At 51.0% G+C, this 27,094-nt stretch overlaps 1 protein-coding gene across 8 annotated transcripts in view; it reads right to left on the bottom strand.

Annotated features, from left to right (window-relative positions):
- Positions 1-5,644: 5,644 nt before the first annotated feature.
- ZNF236 (zinc finger protein 236) overlaps positions 5,645-27,094 on the bottom strand; it is a 68,364-nt gene continuing 46,914 nt past the window's right edge. For 6 of the 8 annotated variants that reach the window (XM_070452990.1, XM_070452991.1, XM_070452994.1 and 3 more), the window contains 12 exons: positions 26,281-26,646; positions 25,172-25,317; positions 24,842-25,082; positions 24,266-24,445; positions 23,846-23,887; positions 21,374-21,529; positions 16,205-16,392; positions 14,430-14,558; positions 12,837-13,034; positions 11,119-11,248; positions 8,881-9,057; positions 5,645-8,118 (listed from right to left, as the gene is read on the bottom strand). In XM_070452990.1, the coding sequence (XP_070309091.1) occupies positions 7,994-8,118; positions 8,881-9,057; positions 11,119-11,248; positions 12,837-13,034; positions 14,430-14,558; positions 16,205-16,392; positions 21,374-21,529; positions 23,846-23,887; positions 24,266-24,445; positions 24,842-25,082; positions 25,172-25,317; positions 26,281-26,646 (2,078 nt within the window). In that variant the 3' untranslated portion in view covers positions 5,645-7,993. Of the gene's footprint in view, positions 8,119-8,880; positions 9,058-11,118; positions 11,249-12,836; positions 13,035-14,429; positions 14,559-16,204; positions 16,393-17,316; positions 17,384-21,373; positions 21,530-23,845; positions 23,888-24,265; positions 24,446-24,841; positions 25,083-25,171; positions 25,318-26,280; positions 26,647-27,094 lie in introns of those variants that run through there. The other 2 variants (XM_070452992.1, XM_070452996.1) reach the window with 2 other exon arrangements.

Raw genomic sequence — 27,094 nt, 5'->3', positions numbered from 1 at the left:
GAATGTGAGTGTGTGTGCTAAGTCACGTCAGTTGTGCCCAACTCTTTGCGACACTATGGACTGTACCCACCAGGCTCCTGTCCATGGGATTCTCCAGGCAAGAACACTGGAGTGCGTTGTCATTTCCTTCTTCAGGGGATCTTCCCAACCCAGGGATTGAACCCGCGTCTCTTAGGTCTGCTGCATTGGCAGGCAGCTTTTTTACCTGTAGCCACTGGGAAGCCCGAGAGGTCTGCATCACCCCAAAGCTGCAGGAAAGTTCGTTTCCAGGTGGAGCTCTGAGTGGTTGGTATGCTAGACCCCCAGCCACATGCTCCTCCGTCTCTCTGTGCTCACCTGTAGACCGTCCCACTGAGTCCAGAGGTGCTGGGAGGGTCTATCTGATGAAGGAAGCCTTTTCCCACCAGAACAGAACACTAGGGTGATCATGTTTTCTCAGATACCGTGTCGATCTGCCCAGTTGCCTCTGCACCGCGGGGTCCAGACCGAGAACCATCTGTGGGCTCCTGTCTGCTCGCCCCCGGGCAGAGGACAGGACGGTCGAGGGGCCCCAGCACCAAGTTCTGAGAGAGCAGGCCAGGTCAGAGATCAGGAGCGGGTCAGATGTTAGCAGCGAGGATGTCAGCTCCATCTAGCGGGCTGGCTTTATAAACCAGGTGTGGGCTATGAACTGGGTTTGGGGTTTGTGATGACAGAAAAGGGCCTGAGAAAAACACTGAAATGGGTGGAGGGGGGAGCCTCTGAAAACGAGAGCACCAAGCCTTCCATGACCTCTTGGTGCTGTGTTAAGTTGGGGCTGTCATAACACGACACCAGGACTGGGGGGCTGAAACAATACAAGTTTTATGTTCTCAGGCTCTGGGGGCTGGATGTTCACCACCAAGGCGCCGGCAGGGAGTTTCCGGGGAGGCCCCCCTCCTTGGCCTGCACACACTGCCTGCTGACCAGGGCACACGACACACCGTCTCTCCTTCCTTGTCTTTCCTTCTTTGTAAGAGCCCAGGCTCACCCTCATGACTGCATTTAAGCTGTACTTAGCTCCTGGAAGTCCCGTCACATCAGGAGTTAACACTCCAGCAAATGGATCTGGGGCACCAGGCAGCCCACAGCAGGGATGTGTTTCTCCTGCAATGACAAATGTTTCCTAGACCTCCTAGTTGGCAAGAGTTTAATTAAATTGCAGAGCTGAGGAGAAGGGGGTGTTGCTCCAGGGTGAAGAAGAGGCTGGGCAGGAGGGCTGGGTGCCTGCACTGAGTCTGCTGCATGGAGGTCTTAGGCTTCACACTTCGGGCAACGCTGGAAAGCAGTCTCTAGAGGAGAGTCTAGGAGGACTTCTTTGTCCTACTCTTGCAACTTCACTAGAAGTTTGAAACCACTTCAAGGAATTTGCACAAAAAGCATCAAGAGTTCAGATTACTAAACTTGAGAAAGATAATTCAAAGCGAGCCTAGAAAAAGTGCGTGGTGAGGAGTATCTTGGGGAAGACAGCCAACTGCTGTCCATCCTTCTCCAGGATGATGGAGGAGATGGCTGAGAGCACTCGAAGAAGAGCTGTTTTGTGTTAATTTATAAGAATTTCTTCCCCTGGAGCTCGTTACCAGGGTAACCTACAATTACTTTGTTCTGATGCTAAAATAGTGGCATAGAACCATCTCTCTTGCTTGAGTCAGGATTTAAAAATCAGGGAAGTATCTGTATATCAGCAGAAAGGAGAGTGTGGGGCTGTGAGTGTGGGCATAGAAACTGCCATTTCTCCATTTTTGCTTAGAGACTAAAGGGATTTAACATTTTCACGATACTTGTTTTAGTCGCTCAGTCGTGTCTGACTCTGCGACCCCATGGATTGTAGCCCATCAGGCTCCTTTGTCCATGGGATTTCCCAGGCAAGAATACTGGAGTGTGTTGCTATTTCCTTCTTGAGGGCATCTTCCTGGCCCAGGGGTTGAACTCATGTCTCTTGTTTTTCAGGCAGATTCTTTACCACTTAGCCATCTGGGAGGCTCCTTTAAAGTTACATGACAATAAAATCTCCTCAGTGATAGAAATAACATTATGGATGATACCAAATAAATTAATCATTGGCATTTGTAAAAAATACTTTTATTCATTTGGTGGTGGTGGTGGTTTAGCTGCTAAGTTGTGTCCAAATCTTTGTGATCCCATGGTCTGCAGCACTCCAGGCTTCCCTGTCCTTCATCATCTCCCAGAGTTTGCTCAAACTCATGTCCATTGAGTCAGTGATACCATCCAACCATCTCAACCTCTGTCGTCCCCTTCTCCTTCTGCCCTCAATGTTTCCCAGCATCAGGGTCTTTTCCAATGATTCGGCTCTTTGCATCATTGCTCCAAAGTAGTGGAGCTTCAGCATCAGTCCTTCCAATGAATATTCAGGGTTGATTTCCTTAAAGATTGACTGGTTTGATCTCCTTGATGTCCACAGAACTCTCAAGTCTCCTCCAGCACCACAATTTTAAAGTATCAATTCTAAGATGCTCATTCTTCTTTATGGTCCAACTCTCATGTTTCCCAGGTTGGCCCATGCACAAAATGGATTGTAAACTCACGCCCTTAACTGTGTTTAAATATCAGCAATCTTACATCATCAGAAAACCAAACATTCTGGAAAAACTCAGCTGGGTCATTTTAAGTAGCTGAGGCAATCCATGGTAGAGGCAGCAGATGAGCCATAATCTGGTAATTTCTAGAGAATAGCCCCCCTCTCTCCACCTGCCGTACTTTAAACACCAAAAGAACAATATTCCTCCTACAGACAAGGAGGAAGGAACAGCAGATTCTTTATCATTCCCTCTGAGCAAAGCCCAGGAGAAAATAAAAACCACCTTAGCTATTTCAGTCAGTATAATTGCATGACGTGCCTACTCTGTTCTAGGAGTAAGGTGAACAAAGAAAAATTATCTTCAGTTCAATACTTTAACAGGACAAGGACTATAAACTGTGAATTTCTGAAAGTTTGGAGATGCATCTTTAAAAGGGACCAGATGCTGTAGTATCAACTAAGTCCATCGGTATTTCTGGGAAAACCCAATGTCCTACATGTCTATAAGAATAGAGAAGTTGGTATTATGATTGATTTTCATTTAAGTCACCTTAAAATACCTTACTAACAAGGGAAAAGTGGAAAATACCCTCAAGGATGGCATCAAGATGTCCTCAGAGTGTTTGAGCCCCATGGATCTGAACTCACTGCAAATTCAGCATTGCATTTTGTTAACCCATGCTGAAAATGTTACCTGGAGAAAAAGTCTACTTTTAAATGCTTATAACTCACCCCAAACCCAAATAAGAAAATATATAGGAGTTTTAAGATAATACAAAACTAACTTTATTATTCTTAAAGCCAGCACAGTGACTTTTGGAGTAACTATGCATTCCTAACACAAAATTGTATTAAATAAATATTATCCAATGCAGAAATAGACCATGGGACAATTTCGAAGATTGAAAAAAAGGACTCTCCTGTAAATTAAAAACAATTAACTTTAAAAATGTCCATTAGTGGTGAATCAAGAATGAATCACTGTCATTTTAGAAATTTGCCAAATGGATTACAAATCTTAACACAAAAGCCTTCATGCTGTGAAGCACTGCACATAAAAAAGATTAAATAGAATATTTTATGATCACTGCCTATTGTTCCTGTCACTTACTCTTTATTTTTTCATGCTTTAAGTATTTTACTAGTCCTCCATACAAAAATCTGCTGCACCCCTCCACGGAAGTGAGGGGCATTGGGTATGAGAGGAACGGGGGCTGACACAGGGGATAAGCTCATATGGGACAGATGTGGCGGGTTTAGGGGCCTCATCCAGGAAAGGCTCCAGGAGGCTTAGGCACGGCTCTCGCTTCAGCACGGTGTTCGCCTCCACTGTTATAAAGAACGAGATGGTTTAAAAACACTGCTTTTCAGGAGTATTAGGTAGAGACATAGAGGCCCCAAATGTGTACCAAGGCACTTTTGAAATTCCTTTCTAAAAACTCCAAAATGCCTACAGCTACATGAATAGAGATTAGGTGGCAAAAAGTGGTCTAAAAGTATCAGTTGTGTAATTTCATCTTTGCCTCACTGTATACAACAGATTTTTTAAAAAGAACAAATTAGCAACAGTTGGATTAACTGTGGGGGTGGGAGGAGCAGGGAAGAGAGGTCACAGTACTGACTTTCAAATAATCTGAAAAAATTAGGTGAAAAGCAGGTATAAGATATTGCTAAAAATAACTGGAAGGCAGTTCTGTATGTATCTTATATATGTGTGTCCAATCACCACTGTGCGACTCCATGGACTGCAGGCCACCAGGCTCCTCTGTCCATGGGATTCTCCAGGCAAGAATACTGGAGTAGGCTGCCATGCCCTCCTCCAGGGGATCTTCCCCAGCCAAGGAAGCAACCTGTGTCTCCTGCGCCTTCTGCATTGGCAAATGGCTTATCACTGAGCCACGGGGGAAGCCCCATGTCTTATACATTTTCTTAAGATCATGTTATTCACATAAATTGGAGTGACGATTTTCTAAAAAATGTTTATGAGTTTGAATGTCCTCTGCAAAGAGAAAAATCCACAGGAAGAAGAGAAGCCCACCTCCTTTTTAGAATCTCACACTGTACTAGCGTGTGCCCCTCCTGCCCATGAATACTGGTGTGACTGTAAAACTCAGGCTCACATTTCCTTACAAATGGTTACGGGCGTGGGTACAAAGCCCTGTTGTGAAGAGACACTCGCTGGTTAAACGCTGAGACTGGATGAAATGGAAATTCCAGGGAAGACAGGAACTGCATTAGGCCGGCTTTGTCTCGTTCTGTCGGTGACTCGTGGAAAGAGCTCGAGGAGCTCCTTTCCACTGGACCAACAGCGCAAGCTCCCTCCGTGCTGGATTCTCCGACCACAGGCCTGTCCAAGCTGCCAAGTCCTTGAGGGGCCGAGGGGAGCGTGTGGGGAGAGGCGCTGGGAAAGCTGCCCCGTTTTCACCTGCTGCCCTTTGTGCAGACGTGCCTGCCTGTGCAGTGGGCATGGATGGGGCTCCACACACACCCTGACGGGAAAAAGTCCGCCTGCCATGCGGGAGACCCGGCTCCGGCTCCGGCTCCGGCTCCGACCCCTGGGTCGGGAAGAGCCCCTGGAGGAGGGCGCGGCAGCCCCCTGCAGTATTCCTGCAGGGACAGAGGCCACAGTCCATCGGGTCACAAAGGGTTGGACACCACTGAGCACTAACCCTTCCCCTCTCCACACCCTCCAGCTTCCCCACCCCAGCTCCCAGGGACTACACCAGCCCCCAGGGCAGCGTCCGAGGGAAGGGGACTCGTCCTGCAGCTGCCCAGAGCTGCCCAGCTCCTTTGCCACGGGACACAGCTACAGGCGGCTGCAGCCTTTCTACAGGCACCTAAGTGACTGGGGTGGCAAAGTGGCAGCAACGCAGGAGCTTGCAGCGAACACAGACGGCAGGCCAGCCTCGAGGCACAGCCTGATTTTTAAGCCAGAAGCTCCTCAAGTGGGCCTCACAAGGGTGGCTCGTGTGTGCTGCACGGAGGCGCAGGAAAACACCACTGAAGTTCTTTTCTGTGAAAACACATCTGAGTGCATGCGCCAAACTATCTTACAGTAAATATTTTAAAAGAAAAAAAATAATCACATTTCCTAACTTCATTTTTTTATTTATTGTTATTCCAAAGCAGATATGCTATGATAGATATTTTTTAAAAATACAATTATCTATCCTCAAAACCCTGGTTATGCAGGAGACTAGAAATCTCTTGTCAGAAGACTTTTTATCAACCGGTAAAGTATAAAGATCAACTTGTACTCCACTCCACCAAAAGTTCAAGTGAAATTATGTCTTTACAAAACCTTATTTTTCAAGGAATGTTTTGCAAAGAAGCAGCTTTTATAATTAGGAAGTAAATAAAAATAATACATTAATGTCTTGTGTTTGCCTGATAATAAACTGAGAAGACTCACAAAATGGATTACTGATAGGTTTTTTTTTTTCTTTAACCAAAATAAAAGTAGGCTTTAGATTCACCTGGTAAGGCCTTACTTAAACAGGCTGTGCACCAATACAATTCACTGAACTATGCTTTCTATACAACTAGGAATTAAACAAACCCCTTGCAGAGACTGACCTGAGATGACATTTAATGCTAAAACCAAAATAAATAACCTAGCAAGAACAAAATTTTTAAAACTTCAATAATTTCAACTTTGGAGATATTTGTTCACCAAAATTAACCAACATTTCTAAAATATTTTAATACAAAATTATAAAAGAAAAGTGCATTAAAAGCAGAACCTTTAAAACTCTGGCACAATTACAGTTATTCTGAATATACGGACTCCAGCCAGGTACACACACTGACATTCAAGAAAAACCTCAGGATACAGAAGTCCAGTATCACAAGTCAAATAAGGCTTTTTTTTTCTTTAAAAAAATATACAATACACAAAGCAGTTTGAAAAAAAAAAAAGTAATATTTAACAGTTTTCAGACTTAAATATTTTCACATAACAAAAGTTTTTATATCACCATCAAGACTACTTATATACATATGCCAAAAGTGTGAACAAAAAATCAAAAGATGCCCCTTCAAAAATTAACAGTGAAATGTCTTTCTTCAGGAATCTGAAATGAGCTCCTCTCTTAATATACAAAGTCCATACAATATTTATAATAAAACTGCTCTCTTCTGAAACCAGTGAGGCAATGAGAAAAAATAAAGGCAATTATTCTTAGGAAAAACAAACACAAAAAAAGCAACCCCAGCTTTATGTCACAATGACGAGGATGTCCGTTTCTTTATTAACAAAATGAATGCAATACTGATCTGAAGTGCTCGTTGGAGGTAAAAATGCTGTCGCTCTCTCTGTAACAGGGATAGTGCTTATTTACAAAATATACTATTCAGCCACACAGAGGCCCATATATCTGCATATGTACATACGTATTTATATATAGAACATATAAATAATTTCCAAGGAGAGAGTCACATGGAGTAAGAAGTTTCTGTCTTTGGAATGCCGTGGGACCGACGCGCGCTCTGCCCCAGTGAGGGCGGGATTTGGTTGGTTTGGGGCATGTTCAACGTGGCACCATTGATGATACTAAAGGATTCCCTGAAATAAAAAGTACACCTGCTTATGGACGAAGAGAACACCACGGGGCTCGGACAGGCTCCTATCTTCTGGGTCGCTGGAGTGCACGGGCAGCAGCATCTCCGCTCGCGGGAGCCGGCGCTGCGGTCTGCCGTCTGCAGTGCGGCCTGTGCTTGCTGCTGACCCGGCAGCGGGCCCGGCAGGGACTCAGGCGCGCGGCCGCCTCCAGTGGGGACGGCCGAGTCCTCACTCGTGGGTCAGGCTGACTCTGTCCTCACGTCCACACCCCAGGTGCTGCCTTCTCCTGACTGACGGGTAAGCTCTCTGTCGTGGAGAGAAGTGGTCCAGCCATCTCTCACGGTCCCAGTATACTAACATACGGTAGGCTTTAAAAAAAAAAAAAAGAGTACATTTCTACTCATCTCAAAACGCACACAGAAAAAAATGGAAACAACTTCCCTGTGTGTCGTAGCGTTTCTTCTGAACTTCATGCACCTAGCTTATGTTGGTTTCATGAGCTACGCTTTTGTCACGGGAAGCATGAAGGAAGAGAGAACCCTCTGCATTCCCTCACACTGACACCTGTCTTGCTGATCACACCACGATGACAGTAAGATCCGGCGGATGTCCAGCTGGCTGAACTGGCCACAGGGGAGGGTGAGACTGCTGACATGGACCTGAGTTTAGTGGCTTGCAGAGACATGAGAACGCTGTGCTTCCACCTTGCCCAGCTCCTTCCTGGAAGTCGCTGAAAGTCAGTGATCTTTAGACCATTTTATAGCTAAAAAAACTATTGTGGTGACATTTATAACACTTGAGGCTTCAAAAGAGAAATCCCAAGCACTCTGTTCTCCTCCACACTTGACTCCGGGACGTCCTCGGGGCGGCGCCCGTCAGAACACGTTGGCCAGGGCCTGCCACTCGCTCGCGGGCTCTGGGACCACCTCATCCAGGTGCAGCGCGTGGCTCAGCGCCTCTGCTCCCTGGTCCTGCTGGCCCACGGGCTCTGGCACCACCCCTGCCGTGGGACAAAGAAAGAGCCTCAGACATGCAGCAACATGAGATGACGCACATGTACACAAGGACAACACAGAGACGAGGCATTCCCAAACTAATTTCTTCTCCACCCCAGTGAAGAACCGTTTGAGCTGCAGGTTTCATGGTTCTAACAATTACTGTTACTTGAACATGAAACCACACAGCCCTTGTTCGGTACTTTCAAACTCTATGTATCGTCAAGGTTATGCTGATATTACATTGCTGAGCCATCACTAATACCACTGACAAGACTTTTCTAACAGAAAATAACGCAGGAAGCACTAGTGTGCAGACATTAGAATGGATTTTCTCTTCCTCCAAAGCTGCCCAGCATAAAGAGTCCTGCCCTGTGGCTCCTGGAGACCCTAGGGTACTCACCCCTGCACTTAGGCCTGACTGCATGCCTGGCCACAGCACCTGAACTGGAGACACAGGCTGCGGTCCAGCCCCTCCCAGCACAGCCCCTGCCAGGTGACCGGCCAGCACACCCATCTCCCGGAGCTTCCAGGCACTCCGAGATGACACAGGACGAGGTGGACGGGGGGACACAGCAGGACCCCACCGAGATGCCCTCACTCTGCCAGCACCAACGCTGGCGAGTCACCGTGGGAACAAGGTCGCCCATCTGCGGGACTACAGGACGCAGACCCCACAGTGGCTCCCCAGCCGTTGGGACAGCGTCCAGGCTGCCGCCACGAGGAAGGGGCCTCCCGACGCCTGCGGTGGCTGCGGGCCGCCTCACCTGCGTAGCTGTGGGCCCGCTTCATGTGCAGCTTCATGTTGCTCTTCTGCGTGAAGCCCATGACGCAGTAGTCACACTTGTATGGCCGCTCCCCCGTGTGCTTCTTCATGTGCACCTGCAGCGCGCTCTTCTGGTTGAAGGCCTTCTCGCAGAGCGTGCAGTGGAAAGGCCGCTCCCCTGCGGACAGACGGCTCAGTCAGCGCCCCGAGGGACGGGCACAAGGAGTGTACACACACACACACACACACACACACACACACGGGCTCCCAGGACACACACACACACACACACACGGGCTCCCAAGGGGACACACACACACACGGGCTCCCAGGGACACACACACACAGGCTCCCAAGGACACACACACACACGGGCTCCCAAGGACACACACACACACACACACACACACACACACGGGCTCCCAGGGGGACACACACACACACGGGCTCCCAGGGACACACACACACAGGCTCCCAAGGACACACACACACACACGGGCTCCCAAGGACACACACACACACACACACACACACATACACACACACACGGGCTCCCAGGCTCCCAGGACACATACACACACACGGGCTCCCAGGGACACACACACACACACACACAAGCTCCCAGGGACAGACACACACACACGAGCTCCCAGGAAGGGATGCAAGTTCTACAGGATCCTAGTGATGTGCCCCTGCCGCGTCACTCAGGCAGCTAACCCAGGGTCTAGAAAGGCTGCTCTGCAGGGAGACAGAAGACAAAGCTACGCAAAGTCCCAAAGTATCCAGAAATGAACAAACATGGTTCAAACAACACGCTTCCAAAAGAAAAGCTGAACAATGTTGAGAACATAGGAATACCAAATCCATTTGATTAAAGTATGGTTTATACAGTATCTTTTAAATGTTAATTGCTTTCAAGTTGATACATAAACTTACAAATGGAAGAAAAAGCTGCCAAGAGTGACCTCTGCAGGGAGCCTACCTTGGTGAGCACCTGCCCTGGTTGAGGATCTATCCAGGTGAGGACCTACCCGGGAGAGCATCTGCCCAGGTGAGCACTACCTGGTGAGCACCTGCCCAGGAGAGCACTGTCCCGGTAAGCACCTACTGCACAGCCACTCTGGTCCTGGCGGCCCCGCCTTCCCTGCTGTCACACACTTCTCAGCCCCAGGACCAGGTCCTTGCTTGTCCAGGGCACAAGCTTTCACTAAGCCTAGAAAGTTCTTTCCCACATGCCCTGCTTGGCTGCCTCTCGTCCCCATGAGGCCCTCCGGATCAGGTTCCAGCACCCCAAGGCTGCTCTGGAGGCAGCGGGTCGCCGTCCTCCAGGCGGCCCTCCTCAGCGATGAGGGAGGTCTCAGGACTGCTCTCAATGGCAGGCAGAGTCCTTGAAATGGGTCAGGGTCTCTGTCCTCATCCCTGGACTGGGACCATGACATCACACCCAAGGAAAAGAACAGCCACAGGTGAACTGAGGGCCCTGTCAAGATGAGCAGGGTGATGGAAACGGAGACGATCCTGTAGGCGGCTCTCAATACGGGCAGCGCCAGCACAAGCAGGGCGCCCCCTGCAGACGGAGGCGGAGCTGAGGAGAGGGGGGCCAGGACTGAGGACAGGCACCCCCGCGGGCAGGGGAGCGGCCCCAGCGACGGTGACGAGGCGCCTGAGAAGGTGTGCAAACCCTGCCCGTGCGTGTGTGCCATTACGCAAGGCAGTCACTTCCAGCCCTGAGCTACGGTTCTGAAGAGATGCACTATGCAGCAGCAGCACGGTGGTCTGTCACTCGAGCTCCTGGCTGGTACCCAGTGGGCTCCGGGATCTGTGCTGACAAGCAAGGGCACCTCTGAGCACACACGGCCCATGAAGGCTGCCAGCACCTGCTGACGACACAGGAGGCCCAGGTGCCATCAGGGGCGCCAGGGAGGAGGAGCCCTCTGAGAGTGAGTCGGAGGCGGCCGCCAACGGGGCACCAGGGCTGGGAGAACCATGAGAAGGCTGGGCGCCAGACTGAGGTGGGCAGGAGCACCCAAGACCTTCACATGCAAACAGCAACAGCCTCCATCTGGGGAAGTCAGCTACACGGTAAACTGGTGAAAAGTCAGGAAGAGACCTGAGCGGGTGGGTTGTGCTTCATGAACCGGGTGCTGTGTCACAAATGAACACAGACACGTTCATGTGACCTTCCCGTCACGAACGGTGGGTGGCAGGACTTCTCACCTGGGGCCCTCCCCGAGGTTACCTGTGTGGATGCGGCTATGGCGCTCCAGCTGGCTGGGCTTGGCAAAGGCCTTCTCACATGTGTCACACTTGAACACCCGCGGCTTCTGAGAGCTTAAGGAGGGACCGGCCTGATGTGTCTGCATATGCTCCTGGGGAAGACACACACACAGACACACACACACATGTAGGACACTGACGATCGTTAACAGAGCCTTACAGACCTGAAACGGGACAGGAAAACCAGTGCAGAAAGGCCAGTCGGCAGGAGGTGGACCCCAGGCTCACCTCCAGTCAGGACCCCGTGGAACAGAGTCGGCGTGGGTGTGTGCTGGGTCGTGGCCTGCCAGGGAGACCCAGGCCCCCCCGAGCCGGGGGCCTCATCCTGGACTGCCTCCCTGTTGGCCACCGTGACAGGCTTGAGAGGGTTGGCTGGGTGCTTGGCAGGATGTTCCCTAACTGACACGTCTGATGTTTTCCTCACAGACCAGGGGTGTGTGTGTGTGTGTGTGTGTGTGTGTGTGTGTGTTCCCTGATACGTCTGATGTTTTCCTCACAGACCAGGGGTGTGTGTGTGTATGTGTGTGTGTGTGTTCCCTGACACGTCTGATGTTTTCCTCACAGACCAGGGGTGTGTGTGTGTGTGTGTGTGTTCCCTGACACGTCTGATGTTTTCCTCACAGACCAGGGGGGTGTGTGTGTGTGTGTGTGTGTGTTCCCTGACACGTCTGATGTTTTCCTCACAGACCAGGGGTGTGTGTGTGTCTGATGTTTTCCTCACAGACCAGGGGTGTGTGTGTGTGTGTGTGTGTGTGTGGCGGGGGGCAGTGCCACTGCCATCCCATAACACCACCACACGTCCACTGCTGCACCGACTCTGATGGAGCAGTCAGCATCCGCCAGGGTTCTCAGGGGAAGGTGGTCTGTCTGTAACATGCCACCCCAGAATGGTCACGGGAGAGCCAGCGACGCCTTAGGTACGTGTATGATTTTAAGTACCTTAAATTTTCTCTAACCATTTTTATTCTTTTATTTCTTTAAAAATATTTATTCTCTATCAGACTATAACTTCTGTACTCTCTACTATGGGTGTAAAGCTAAGTACTTTATACTCCTCTGACAGACACAAGTATTTTATTAGGAAAGTGGAGCTCCCGGTGTCACATGACCTGAGCAAGAGCCCAAACAGTCTGAGTGACAGGGTCAAATTCAGAGAGTCATGGGCAGCACCCCAACCTCACCAACCTCCTGGCCGTGGCCTCTGCAAGGAGAGCTGCTATGATGGTCAGTGTTTCGTTTTTAAAAACAAACGTGGAGTTCTCTTTTTCAAAGCATAGTAATTAATCCTGGGGTTTCCCATCTCAGAAAACACGGCAGGAATGGAGGGGGAGGTGTAGCCAGCTGCAGGCCTGGGAAACAGAAGCTGGGTTGCTGCTCGAGCGGCTCCTCAGCGGGCCCTGAGGAAGGAGGCCTGGGCCCTGCGTGCACCTGGGCGTCTGTGGGGCCCAGTGCTCCAGTAACCGAGCACAGAGGTGGTGCCCCGGCCCGGACACACGGCCCCTGCGCTGTGCCCCCGCCAGGCATCCTGGAAGCCACGTCCCAGTACCCAGCCCGCCTCGCCCTCTCCTCCGTGCGTGTCTACAGTGGACCCGACCCTTCCCCACAGGACGGAGCGCACACACCCTGCCCCCATCCAAAGCGCGGCATGGGCACCTCTGTGCTCTGGCGGCAGGGCCGTACCTTGAGGTGCGTGGCGCGCTTGAAGGCCTTCCTGCATGCGGGGCAGACGTGGATGCGCTCACGCCCGTGGGCTGCCTTGCTGTGCTGCAGCAGCAGGCCGGCCGAGGTGAAGCTGCAGCCGCACTCCAGGCACGCGTGCAGCCGGGCCTCCTTCTCGGGCGCGCTGCCCGGGGCCAGGCTGGCGGAGACGTCCGTCACCTGCAACAGGGCAGAATCCCAACTAAGCCGCTGAGACCCGGCTCCCAGACAACACCCGGCGGCCACTGCAGGCTCCTGGCAACTGCTGTCACTAATGTGGGCCGCGGTTTATAAAAAAAGAGGGATGAAACTTGAATAGTTCCGACGAGGCAAGGACGCCACACGCTGTGGGAAAGCGATTGGCCTGCACCTCCTGTGTCAGGTGGGCCTGCGTCTACACAGGAGCGTCTATGTGAGCGAAGAAAAGAAACGACAGACATTCCTGTGCTCAGCTCCCCACAAAAATTGCTTCTCTCCTGAGTCTTTTTTAAAAAGGCTGAAAACCATCGGGAATAAATGACACTCAAGGCTGCTCTGTTACTGCAGGAAACAACCCACCCAATAAAACAAACGACACGCAGGGAAGGACACCCACTAAAAACCCCGGGGCCCCGACACTCATTCATCAACAGTTACAGAAACTAGGACACACACAGGACATGTTCTGACTCGGACATTCCGTTCAGGGGACGGGAGTATGCAGCACCTGTCGCCTTTACTGTAACCACAGGGACAACAGACCTTTCTGAGTCCTGAGACCTGTGAGTGCACCCCTGAACTTGAAAGTGCTCTTGTGTTAACAGCTACACAAGCCAAAATCTAGCTAAATGGGCTCTGGTTACTCAGGCCAGATGGGGAGAAATTCCCATTGCTGATTACATTTAATTTCTATTTGAAAGAAGTCCTAGTCTCACCGAAAGTCCAAAAACTAATTACCTTAAAATCCAATTGCTAAAACTGCTTAAGCATAAAATTTAATCCTTCAAAAAAAAAATTCAGAGATTTATTATCAGTATTTTACTTTTCTGAAAAGTTTTAGGCGTTTTTAGACTCTTTATATTTAGAACTATCATTACTAAGTGTTTTGTTCACGCCCCCCCCAAAATGCATTTTAAGAAAAGAGACTAGTCAGATGACAAACAGGTCACGTACAGACACGTGAAAATCCCTATGAAAATGTATGACAAGACGTGAAAGAAACATCAAAAGTATCACAGGAAATCCAACAAAAAAAACTAAATGCAAGGGAATGACCACATGCAATCTATCAGTGGGCAAATCAAGGAGACACTGCTAAACTGAAAACCAGGTCTCACAGCTTTGGTTACAACATCTCCTTCTGACCTCGAGTCACGGAGTGAAGGAAACCCCGCGTCCACCCGGGTCCCTGCGCTCGGTGCCTGTTCCTCCTTGGAAGACACGCAGCCGCCAGGCACACCGAGCCCCGGCTGGCGGCTCTCCCCATCCTCTGCAGACACGCGGCCCCAGGTGCACCGAGCCCCGGCCGAAGGCTCGCCCCTTCTGAAGTGAGGTGCTCCGAAAACCTTGAGACTGCAGACAACACGTGTGCTGTACCTGGTAGGTGATCTCCTCACAGGCAGACGACGACTGTGCAGGGGGGCTCACCAAGATGACCTGGGGTGAGCCCGCGCCCCCAGGGCCCGAGAGAGAAGGGTCCGTGAGTAAGGCTGGGAACTGCTGACCCTGCAGTGAAGATTACTGCTTTAGAAGCTGCGACATGACCCCACCCAGCTGTCACTAAACACGGGGACACCTGCTGGGCGCTATGCCCTGGTTTCATAAGATGCTGTCACTGGGGGAACTGAGTTAAGTGATGGTCCACGGGATCTGTGCTATTTCTTTTAATTGACTGCAAATTCACAATTATCTCAAAAAAAAAAAAAAAAAAGCTAAAAAAAACAAACAAAACCCTGGGGCTTCCCTGGCGGTCCACTGGTTAAGACTCTGCACTTCAACTGTAGCCGGCTGGGGTTCGATCCCCAGTCGGGGAAGTAAGATCTGGCATGCTGCACAGCCCAGTCAAAAACAAAAAGCAACAAGAACAACAACAACAAATTCTGAATACAATGGCATTTACTAGCTTATTACTGGTATCTCAATGGCTAATTTAAGTATCCTCAATGCAAATGCCCTGATTTAAAAGCCAACTGCCCGATAAAATAAATGCTTGACAATTAGTGACACTCACAAAAGTAGTGACTTGAATCCACTAGAAGGGAATCACCTAAAAATGACTTATTTTTGGTTTGTATTCTTACTTGCAGACTATTGCTTTCTTTGCTGTATTTTGATTACACTGATGTGGAAATCACACTAGTTCCCACTCCTCAAGGACACATGTATTCTGTAAGTGCCTGAGCACTGGCTGAGGGGAGTGGGGTCTCCTCAACTGCTCAGGGGGCCCGGGGGGCTGAGCACTCTCGTGGTGCAGTGTGCAGTGTGTCCTGAGTCCCTTGGGAGGGCTGGGCTTGCTGGCGGGGGCCTCAGAGAGCACAGGGTGTGCGTCACGGCCACACCTGCCATGCGGACGGACCAGGAGCAGGCCAAGGTGGCATCACCGGTGTGCACGGGGAGGAACCAAGTCGCCCCCAGGGCAGACAGCCCACGCGGGCAGCGCAGAGCCCGGAGGCGGAGGCGGGGCTCAGACAAGAGTTGGGTGAGCCTCGCCCTGCCACCTGCCCACCACAGCCTCTGCACAGCAGGGTGTACACGTGGGGGTCAGCAGGCGCAGCCCCGGTCGGAACTCCACACGGCTGCCTCACAAGAGCTAATCACCGCTTCTCAGGATTTTCCCAACGGGGCTCAGGAAGGTCTGTCAGCATCTTAACTTTCAATCCAGCACACCTACTGCAGGGGTTCATCTAAGAACCTAAGTAGCAAGGAGTATTGGAATTCCCACACCACTGACAACAGCCAAGGTGCCTAGAAGCCCACCGGTGCCCTCAGCTACAGGGCACACAGTCACTGAAACGTCTGCACAGCTAAAATCACTGAAGCGAACACAATCACAGTAAAATTAACAAGGGGGGAAGAGTTTACACTCCACGATACACACGAGCTTGTTTCTGTAAAAGCGAGAACACATGCACCCGTGTGTGCGTAGAAATGTCCAGAAGCATGTACACATGGAGACGTTCACTGCAGTTCCGTCTAGGGGGGTGGACTACTTATGCTTTTCTGCACTGTTTGGATTTTCTTATATTTCCCATTTGGTATCAAAAAATTACTTTTTAAACTTATTTGGAAAACAACCAGTTGTGTTTTGAACAGATACCTAGGAAAGTAGGTGTTTCCTGGGAGGAACCCATTGGCGGGGCCATGGCACCCACCTGAGAAGCGATGTTGAGCGTGACGGTGTCCAGCCCCCCGGACAGCAAGCCCTGGGTGTCCGCAAGGGTCAGTGTGACGCTGGCCTCGGCCCCCACCGCGGACGAGGACATGACCAGGCTCTGCGCAGAGACGGCAGATGGCGACAGCGGCGTCGTGGGAGGCAGGCTTCCAGCTGTGGCGTTAAGTTCTACGAGAGAAGTGAAGTGAACAGATGAGTGGAGAAGTCGGTGAGAGCACGCGGGGATCGGTGCAGGAAGACAGCTCTCATGGAGGAAGAAGTTGGCCACGGTCAGCATCTACACCCCTAAGCTCACGAGGCTCCACCACCAAGACCATTGCCTCTCAGATTCCAAAGCTACCTCAAGGCCTTCGTGAATACCCATGTATCTCTGAACGCGGACTCTGCCCCTCCAGCATCACACACAGGAACAAGCAGGGAAAAGAAGAGTGGAAAGGTGACCCCACGGTCCCGCCCCTGCGGCCAGCGCAGAAGGACACTCAGACAAGCACTTCCAGGGTCCCGTCCTCATCAGGGCCCTGAGCAATGACCCGCTCCAGAGTGGACGTCTGGCGACTCCACTCACGTTCACGACCCCACTGCCCTGCACGTCTGCCTAGCCTGAGACACGGGCGGTCCAAACAGCCCTCGCGGCACCCCGAGCCCTGACTCATGCTGCGCGGCACGCCAGCTCCCTCTGCAGAACAGAGCACTGCCCCACTCCCTCTGCAGCCCACGGCACGAGAGAGGACACTGGGGCAGGGGGGGCAGAGACGGGCCTTCTCTCCACACGACAGAGACTCATGCACCTGCTGGCAAACGAGACGGCTCGGCGTGGGGCAGGGCCCAGATCCTGGGGGGGCTCCAACCAAGACACGTGTGAGCGTGACACACATGCACATGCGCGTGTACACACACAGGCCGTCCTTCCGCCGGCCTGACGGTGACTCAGCGCCCACTGGCTGCAGCCACGGTGCCAGGGCCCGGGACTGGCCCTCCCAGAGAGCGCCACACGCCGCTGTCTGGGGACGCCTGGGTACAGACACCGCGCGGCCGCGGGGCCTGGCTGACCCCGGGCCTGCTCCGAGGCGCGGCAGGGGCCAGGCTACTTACTTGTGGCCGGCGTCCTCCACAGATCCACACTCCCGGACTCGCACACTGTGCCGCGCAGACCTGGAACCTTCAAAAGCAGTACAACCATTAGGAGGCTGCGTGCGTCCACTCTGAAGCACCACGCGGCTCCCGAGAACCTCGCCAGCCCCCCCGCGCAGCCCCGCCGGGACGGAGGGGAGTGTGGATCTGCGGAGGGGTGGCACCCTGCGCCGCCGTGCCCTCCACATGTCCGGACGCTCACACGCGGCGTGTAGGAGCGAGTCTAATGAGAGGGCGACGTGGACAGGGACCGCAGCCTCTGGCCAGGCCCAGCCAGCGGAGCGGGGGCTCCATCGGCATCACTCGGGAGAGAGCCACAGCTGGGAGAAGAGCAAACCGCTCACGGCAGGCGCACCTGGGGCAGAGGGGCGGGACGCCACACCTTGCCCTGACTCCTGAGACAAAGCGACCCAGAAGCGACAGCTGACCTTCTGCCAACTGTCAGAGCAGGTGACGGGCCAAGGACGGGTAGCCCAGGAGAGCAGAGACAGCGCGAGCAGGGCCACTAACCACGCGGCACCCCGACCCTGGGCCCGGAGAGGACACCAAGCAACTGCAGGGAGGGCTGGAGTCCACACTGCAACCAGACACTGTGGTGAGCAAGCCCCAAGGAACACTCAAGACATTTCCCACAAGGAGGGCGATCCTGGCTCAAGCACCGCAAGCCTCCATGTGACTGAAAAGAGCCTGGTAAAGAATCCACCTGCAATGCAGGAGACACAGATTCAGTCCCTGGGCTGGGAAGATCCCCTGGAGGAGGAAATGGCAACCCACTCCAATACCCTGGCCTGGAGAATTCCATGGACAGACGAGCCTGGTGGGCTATGGTCCATAGGGTCACAAAGAGTCGTATATGACTGTACTTAAGTCTAGGAGAAACAGGGGTTAAAACTAAAACAACCTCACAAAGAACTAGGAAACAAAAAACCGATCTCTTCTCTCACTGAAAGAAGAATTTGATTTCTTCATCAAAATTATTTTAAAAATGGACTAATGGAAGACCAAAAGGTAATACCCACTTAAAATAAATTCCTTAAAAAGCTGTGCTAAACTCAGACCTTTATCATCAGTAACGACTTTCTGCCTCCCAAAGAATACTGACAACACATTCAGACTAGTTCTCTAGGAAAACCATTCACCAGGGGTGTAACCTGGAACTGACTCAGAAACAGCCTCCAAAGCCGGGCACACAGCAGAACAACCACATGTGCTTCACTCCGGATGTGAAACTGACTCACGGTCACACTTCAGATCATGTGTAACCCCTAAACGGCGGTACCAGCCGTCTCCCCACTATGATGCGAGGAGCCCATGCTGCTCCGGAAGCCGACCAGCCCCGACCACGTCCCATTCACACGGAGTATGAAGACCAACACCCACCGCGTCCCCTTCCTCCCGCGGAGACAGCGGGCCTGCAGCGTAACTGTCAGGGTCACACTGAGTGACTGCATTCTGGTGCTCATCCTACGAGAGGCACATTTAATCTCCAAGTCATTTCCATTTCAGCTCTTACTCATGTGGCCTGAAGCTGGGTCCCGGACTGACTCGAAAGTAAATGTTGCCCATTAGGACACAGTCTCTTGACAATAAGGTATAGTAGATGAGACCGGGTACTTAATGAGCTCTAGTGGAATGTGCAAACCTCGCTAAAAACATCTGCTTGGCACCACAGATTGAGTGGTTCAACCTGTGAAGAATCTTTGCCTACAGTAAGGATTATCCAAAGGGGCCGAAGGTATTTAAGTTAACAGTGCAACTAAGTGTTTATATGAAATTAATCCTGTATTTATAATAACTGACACAAATATCCTTTAATTATGAGCATGTCTTTTATAATATTAAACTCCTGAAAAAAAATTTTTTTTAATGAGACACCAAGTTAAAATACAGGGGCATCGAAGAGAAGGAGAGAGAAAAGCTCTCAGGGGGCTCTAAAATGGTCTAAACAAAAGAAAACCTAAACCAGGAGAAAGGGGCGTGCTCGCCGCTTCTACAGAAACATCCGGGCACGCGTGGAGGCCGCGCACCGCCCGCCGCCGTCCGGGCCCGCGCAGCATCGCCCAGCCCCGCACGGGGGCGCTCCAGCCGGGACGCCTGAGGACCGACAGCACACAGGGCTGAAGACGCGCCGGCACCAGGGCAGAGCCCTCCGCATGAGGCTTCCCCGACCCCCTGCGCCTCCCGATCGGAACATCACCAGCTTGAAGGAACTGCTCTCTCAACGAATGCCTGCCGGTGTCACCAAGCCACGCAAGACGCCACTCCGTTTAGATGGACGCACCCAAGACTCTCCTTGTCTTTCCACTGATTGGCCCAAGACTCGCTAAAGACACCCAGCAGAGCCCCCGAGGGGACAGACGGTCCCTGCAGAGCCGCCGAGGGGACGGACGGTCCCCCCAGCTGTAGCAGGCTGCTCTTCAGGGAAGCAGGAGGCCCGACCCCAAATGTTCTGGAACAGAAACCGCCACCAGAGCGTGACAGCAGGCACTGGGGCCAAACAGGAGACGCAGAGCCTCCTGTCGCTTCACGTAAGCACTCCGCAGGGTGGGAGAGATGTCAGAGCCCTGAAGGCGGTGAGAACTGGTCCTTTATAGCCAGACACAAATCACGACTGTCAGGAAACATCTCCAGAAACAAGTATGCTATGTGCCTTTAGCAGCATATGACATACTGCAGATGTCTTACCCATCACAGATGAAATCAGAACCGAAAACTCCCCTTAACTGAAAGCTAAACATGAAGCTTCTCACTTCAAATTAATAGGTGAAAGAATGCAGTTCTATGACACAACTCTTAGACCCCAAAATTAAACAACAAACCAACGAAGGAGGGACAGAGTGAGTCCAAAGCAGAGACAGGAAAACAGAGGGCAGAGGTGGAAACGACCACCAGAAGCCCGGGCTGTGGACCCGCCCCAGTCCACCAACACGAGGTGCTGACAAGGCTCTCGGGCACCCCTTCAGCAGAGGGGAGGGCGGTCGGGAAGCCCCTTGGGGTCCTAATGGACCCTGACCGCACGCAGCCCTCGGCTCACGGCCCGCCCCAGCACGGACGGCTCCCGGAGCCTCCTTGGCGGGGGACGCGCATCCCCGCGGGACGCCACCCAGCCCAGGTCAGCCCACCGACCCCGTGACCTGTACTTGGGGCGGCCTTCCCTCCCGTGCGGCACTGGCTGTCACCCTGTACCGCCACGTGGACTCCGCGATCAGTGCCGGCGCCCTGCTAGTTCCTGGGCTCCAAAATGCAGGGGCCCGCAGCTGCCTCGCCCGGCACCCCCCTTCAGGCACGCTCAGCACGAGGCACGCACCGCGCTCTGCGGGGAACGGACCACCAGCTGGTAAAAAGGCACGCCAAGCGAGCAGGAAAGCAAGTCTGCTCTGGGTACCGAGAAGAGCCACACAGACCTAAAGATGAAGCCTGACCCTCTAAAAGAAAAAAAAATACAGGGCTGTCAAACAAGAGGGCTGAGGAGGGAATGGACGCTCTGTCAGGTCCAGAAAATGGGGGGCGTCACCTGTGAGGCAAAGCCTCGTGGCACTGAAGCTGTGGCACTTTGATTTTGATGGAGCCCATTTTCTTTTACTTTTTATTAAAGTCAACACTTTGAAACCTTAGAAAGAAGCCTTTTATGAATAATTCTGCCATCGTACACTCAGGACAATGTAGCACAGGGTTCACCCCGCAGAGCACAGAGCCTGAGAGCCTTTCAGAGCCTGGGTGTGATGGAGCCATTGGGGGCCGGCCTGCAGACACACACGACGCCTCGAACACTTGCCCAAGACCATTTACCTTCACTCTGCAGAAGGTAGGAACAACCCTGAAAGGTCAGTAATACTTGAGAGAGTTCTGGGTCCCAGAATTACACAGGAGCCTCTAATCATCAGGAATTACACCAAACGCATGAGAACAGGCAGCCGGCACAGCTGTCACCCGGAAGGACAGGTAGCCCTTCCCACTGAGGACGCACACAGCCCTTCGACGGACACGTTAAGAAGCCTTTCGGTCGTTCACTGCATACCTGAAGAGTTCAACGTTGCACTCTGCGAGAGAAGCTGATCATTGCTTATCGTCAAGGTGGCACCTGCGGATTGATTATTGATTGTAGGTGCTGACAATCTTATGCTTCCATTTAGTTCACTACTTCCATTAGAACTGTGCTGAATAAGATCTTGACCTAAACAGAAATTAATGTTGTGATATCTGAAAGTAACATGTTAACTTACACACTGCTAAGTGTGGTAAACATATTAACAACATCCCTCTAAAAATGAAAGCTATCTCATTTTTAACATTTATACAAAAAAATGAAAAGACTGTGAAATGCATTGCCCTCAGTGAAAGTATCTGTCCACATGTTTTAACCTATGAAGTTTCTAAGTAACTCTTAACAGCTCTACTTTAATTCCGTGTTTAAGCACTTACGGCTACATGCTTTGTTGAGTACAACTTAAACAGAATTGGGACTATTTCCCAAAATGGCGGACGACCAGCTGGAGCCTCGGGGGCCTGATGGAGGGACAGGAGGGCGCAGCCACGGCGGCTCTGCTGCAGGAAGCTCTCTGCCCCACAGCACCCTGGACACACACAGTAGGCTTGCACACACCGTGACGTCCTCCCACCAGGAGACTCAGGCTTCCACCAGCCTCATTAGTTTCATAATCTCATAACATGATCAAGCAGTGAGCAAAAAGAGGAACAGGAACATCAAAAACCTGTTGCCTTTTCAATGAAAACCAGGCTGAATGCTTCGAAAAGACTTGGCAAAGACAAGCTGCTTTAAAAAAAATCTATTGTCAAGCCAGGTGGAAGCAAAACAAATATACGAAATTGGAGGGCAAAAAGACAGAATGGATGCTGCACTAGGCTATACCAGCGCCGGCAGCCCTGCGCCACACGGGCGCACATCTGCAAGCGCAGATTGCCGAGCAACGGCGGAGGTGTGAGCGAGACGGGAAACGCAGCTCCCACCAGCAGAGCAGACCGCAGTCAGAGGCCTGCGGGGAAAGGCTCACAACCACGTGGCATCGCTCTCCTCTCTGCTCGACAAGGCCGTTTGTGAATAACTGGACTAGAGTCGCCAGGTAGGAGCGCTCTTACTGTGTAAGACAGTCGGGGAGACCGACCACAGTCCTCATCTTCACCCAATGTTTACTTCTCTTCCTATGAATTGCTGAAAGGTCTACACAACTTAACTGAAGTAACATTTGTATTCTAGCATTCACAAGCATGTATAATTCCATGTACTCATGGAAAAAAAGAACATTGTACAAAATAACTGAAAATCTCTACAAGTGGCCACAAATTAAAAGCTCTTTCAGACTTCTCAGAGTAGGCTAAGAAGCTGCTGGCTTAGGAGTCCTCAGAGCCCATGCTCAACACATACAATAATGAGGAGACAGGAGATAAATCTTAGGCCTTTAAAGTCTGGGCAAACTTCATCAGTTTCATCAACTAACTAAGATTTCTCCTATGATAAACCTTTTAAGCTAGTTTTTTAAAAAATTATATTCATCAAATACACTAGAAAGCAATAAAATAACTGAATGATCAATATAGGAAAAGACAGGAGAAACAGATGCACAATCCACTAACAAACAAAAAACCAAATTTTCTGAACCATAAGCAAGAATCCCACACTTTGTGCTTTTTGTTTAGGACTAGCAAAACACCTCTAAAACTGAGATTACTCAAAAAAAGTTAATTTGATCAACAAAATAGCTTTCCTAAAGTAACTCTTCCATTTCCAACACTAAAATTCAAATACACACACACACACATATATATACACAGACAGAAGAAGGTTGCTGGATTAGATAAGTTAATTTTTGCTGCATATTAGAACCTAAAAATCAGTGCTTGTCACTAAAGAGCTCCATCTAGAACAGTTCCTCCAATTTCTCTCACAAATTGAAAGGAATAAAGACACCTCTTAAAAGAGAAAGCTTTTGGTTTCCTTCTCAATAACTGCGCTATGCCAATAATGGTTTCTGCAGAAGCCTCATGGAACAGAGGCGACACTCTGCAGACCTCTCTTGGGTCTGTGCCCAGGGTCCAGCCACCACACCCCCAGCGCTGTCAGGGAAAACACAGTGCTTCCTGCAATCACACCGGAACTCCAGGGAGGCTATTCTGACTCCCAGCAAGATATTTTAAAAAAAAAAAGAAGAAGAAAAGAAAAAAACAAAAGCTCACAAGGTTGTTTGTATAAGACTTAAATGAGTTAATATTTATGAAAGTTACTAGAATAGGACCTGGGGCACAACAAGGGTCAAAAAAGCTGTTGCTAAATTTAAGAATTGCTCAGTTAACATGGAGTTCATAGCTAAGAAGTATGTGGACAAGGCACACCTGTAAACTGCGCTCCAAGCTAACTCAGACGAGACGAGGGGGCGGTCTGACGGCGAGCATCACAGGCCTGGTGACCGACACGGAGGCTCGGCAGGCCGGCCCAGGGGCCTGCGCTGCCAAAGGGTGTTTTCTACCCACTTACCTATTTTTCTATCGTTATTTTCTACATGATCCGAGAAGAATTCTGAAAGGTAAGGAGAGTGGGTGTCTGTAATGCTCTGGGGTACCAAAAGTATACACTTAAACCAATTACACTCCTTCAGTTCAAAGGAGCATGACAAGCATTTATGAAGTACGGTTTTCTGCTCTTGATTAAACAAAAAATATGGAACCAAACTAACTGGCTCAAACTAGAAGTGGCATGGGGAACCACCATGTTTAATTCCTGCCATGAGATATGAACCGCAGGAACATTTCACTAAATGGAGTTTCCCAGATAAATTACAAACACTTCCTGAAGCACAGGATTTATGCAAAGCTCAGTCTCACAGGAAAAAACAAACAAAAAAAAAAGATTTACTTAAACTGCAGGTGAACAGATTTTAAAAACTTGAAGACTCACCAGAGATGGTCAGGGTGATCTCCTGTGGAGGCCCCGAGGACGATGCGGCAGCTGGCCCAGCAGCCTGGGCCAACACCTGGCTCAGGCTCGAGTTGTTAATGGTCAGGGTGATCTCATGGGGGCCGCCGGAGGTGGAGACCAGGCCTTGAGAGGTCATCACCTGAGAGAGGTCTTGTGTCCCTGGTCACCATTATAAAACAGAACAAAGCTGGGCTTAAAAAATAATAATGCTCTCCTTTCTCCTATTAAAACTTTAGCAAAACTAAGACTTTGTAAGATTCAAAACACAGTATCAGTCATCTCTAGGTCCTTCATCTAAAATGATTTAAAAAAAAAGAGAGAGAAAACTCTTATGTTGAAATAGGAAGCCAGTTCTATGAATGCATTTAATCTCTGTGCATGTATTGGTTAAACATCATTTATCCTTAAAAAAAAAAGCTTACTGCATTCTCAGGACATGTGATGCATTTGTTAAGCTTCACACAGAGAAGAAAACAGCATCTTATGGTCAAGTGTGTGACTGTGAGCAGCGAGCTGGAGCCCAGCTGCCAGGACCAGCCGTGCGTAAGCTCTCACCGCTGCTGCTGGTGGTCAGCACCGAGTCTTGCTCCGAAAGCGGGCCTATGGTCAGGTTGGCAGAAGTCACCGTGGGCTGCAGGGACAGGCCTGAGATGGGCTGGATGACCACGCTGGCCGGGACTGTACTGTCCGGTGTCTGCAGGGAGCTGCCCTGCGGGGTCAGGCCAGTCTCCGAGGTCAGCTGCTGAGCAAGCAGGTTGCCCTGCTGTAGGGTCTGCTGCAGGACACTCGGGTCAATCTGAAAGCACAGAGGGCCTTGTAATGGAAAAGTCACGTGGAGTATGACTCAGACTTGGGAAGTTCAGAGGCGCTGAGCAGGTGTCATACCTGCAGCGTGATGTTATTGACAGTGGAGGCGTCGATCCCAGAGATCTGGACATTGGGCCCCACCAAGTTAGCTGCCAGCTGTAGCTGTATGCCTTCCAGGGTGGCCAAGCTCCCGTCCGTCAAAGACACTGTCCAGTCACCACCAGCTGCAAGAGGCAACAGGGATGCCAGAAACCTTCTTAAATAGAAAAAACTCAATGCTATACAAGGATTTCCAAGTATGTTTTACACACATATCAGTATGATACAGTTAACAAATACGATTATTTACTTTATATCATACATATATAAATACATGATGGGAAAGATGGAGGGCAGGAGAAGGGGGTGAGACAGAGGATGAGATGGTTGGATGGTATCACCAACTCAATGGACATGAGTTTGAGTAAACTCTGGAAGATGGTGAAGGACAGGGAAGTCTGGCGTGCTGCAGTCCGTGGGGTCGCAAGGAGGACACGACTGAGTGACTGAACGTCTGAACAGCACCACTAACACGTGTCCAACTTAACTGTCACAAAACAAACCCTGTGAAACAGGTAACATCCATCTTTAACACATCAGGAAACGAGGCTCAGAGAGATCACCCTGATTAAGTCCACAACGGAAGACAATGCTATTATTCTACTGGGCTTTAACTGTGCCATGGGTCATTAGACAGAGAGACAGCCACTTAAGACATCCAGTAAATATGAACATTTGCTTAACTGTTTGTAAGTACACAGAAGATAATGTTTATTTAATATTATTAGTAAATATTACCTGACTAAAATGTAATGCTTTTAAAACACTACTGTAACCCAAGAGCAATTCAATAATTGCAGTGTATTAAAAATAAGGCTTAAGAGGGGTAATAAATTATGTCTGTTAAGTTTTGATAATACCTAGAAATAGACAGCTTTAAGCCCAACAGACCAAACAGCTGACTAAAATGCAGAAAGGATGGTAGAGAGAATGGAAAATGGAAAGACAGCACGTCTAAAAGATGGAATTCCATCTTCCCACTGCTTCCTGGGAAAATCTCAGGAAGGGCAGCGTGGAGTCGGCTGGGTGGACACAGCGCATGAGTCGTCCCGCAGCCTCAACCCGCGCCTCCAGCACGCGCGGCCCACCTGACACTGAGGCTGGGAGGACGGCCTGGCCCAGTAGGCCAGGCTGCAGTAGACTCTGGTCCAGCTGCCCGGTCAGCACCGGGCTGTTCATGATGAACACGCCGGGGTCGGTGGAGGGTGCGGGGGGCGCGCTCACGGGCTGCGGGCCCTCGGCCGCCGCCCGGGTCGCAGGCTTCCGGGCTTTCTTGGGGTCCGGCTTGTAATGGAACTGCATATGCGTCTTCCTCCGCCCCGACGTGCGGAAGCGCAGCTCGCAGTGCGGGCACTTGAAGGGCTTCGCGCCCGTGTGCAGGCGCATGTGCACCTTCAGGCTGCCCTTGGTGGAGAAGGCGTTGCTGCACACGTGGCAGCTGAAGAGCTTCTGGCCTGGGGGAGAGTCCAGAGTCAGCCCGGCGGAGGACTCACCCCTGCCTCCTCCCTCCCCACCCCTCCCCGGGCCCCGCCCCACCCCACCTCCCTCCCCCCCACCTCCCCTCCCCCCCACCTCCCCCCCCCCCCCTCCCCGCCCCGCCCTTCCTCCCCTCCTGCCTAGGACCCATGTGCTGCGGCCATCTTCCCCACCCCACCCCCACCCCCGTGCTCCCAGGACCCCGGCTCCTGCAGGACATGTGGCTGGAAAACTTAAAAGTGAGTCAAGGTCATTGTTTAGGACCTGAGTTCGGAGTTCCATCTTTCACAACACAGAGGCACACTGCACCCTGCATCAGGGTCTCTGCTCCCCACTTTTAGAAAGGGTGAGTTTGCCTATCACCATCCTCTTCTCAGCCTGAACCAGACCAGGAGGTAATCTTTCTAACTAACACAGGTATTTAAG

Source organism: Odocoileus virginianus, chromosome 22 (assembly GCF_023699985.2).
Source record: "Odocoileus virginianus isolate 20LAN1187 ecotype Illinois chromosome 22, Ovbor_1.2, whole genome shotgun sequence".
NCBI classification, from domain to species: Eukaryota; Metazoa; Chordata; class Mammalia; order Artiodactyla; family Cervidae; genus Odocoileus; species Odocoileus virginianus.
Note: the sequence above shows the minus strand (reverse complement) of the source record. Positions and strands in the feature narration are given on the sequence as shown.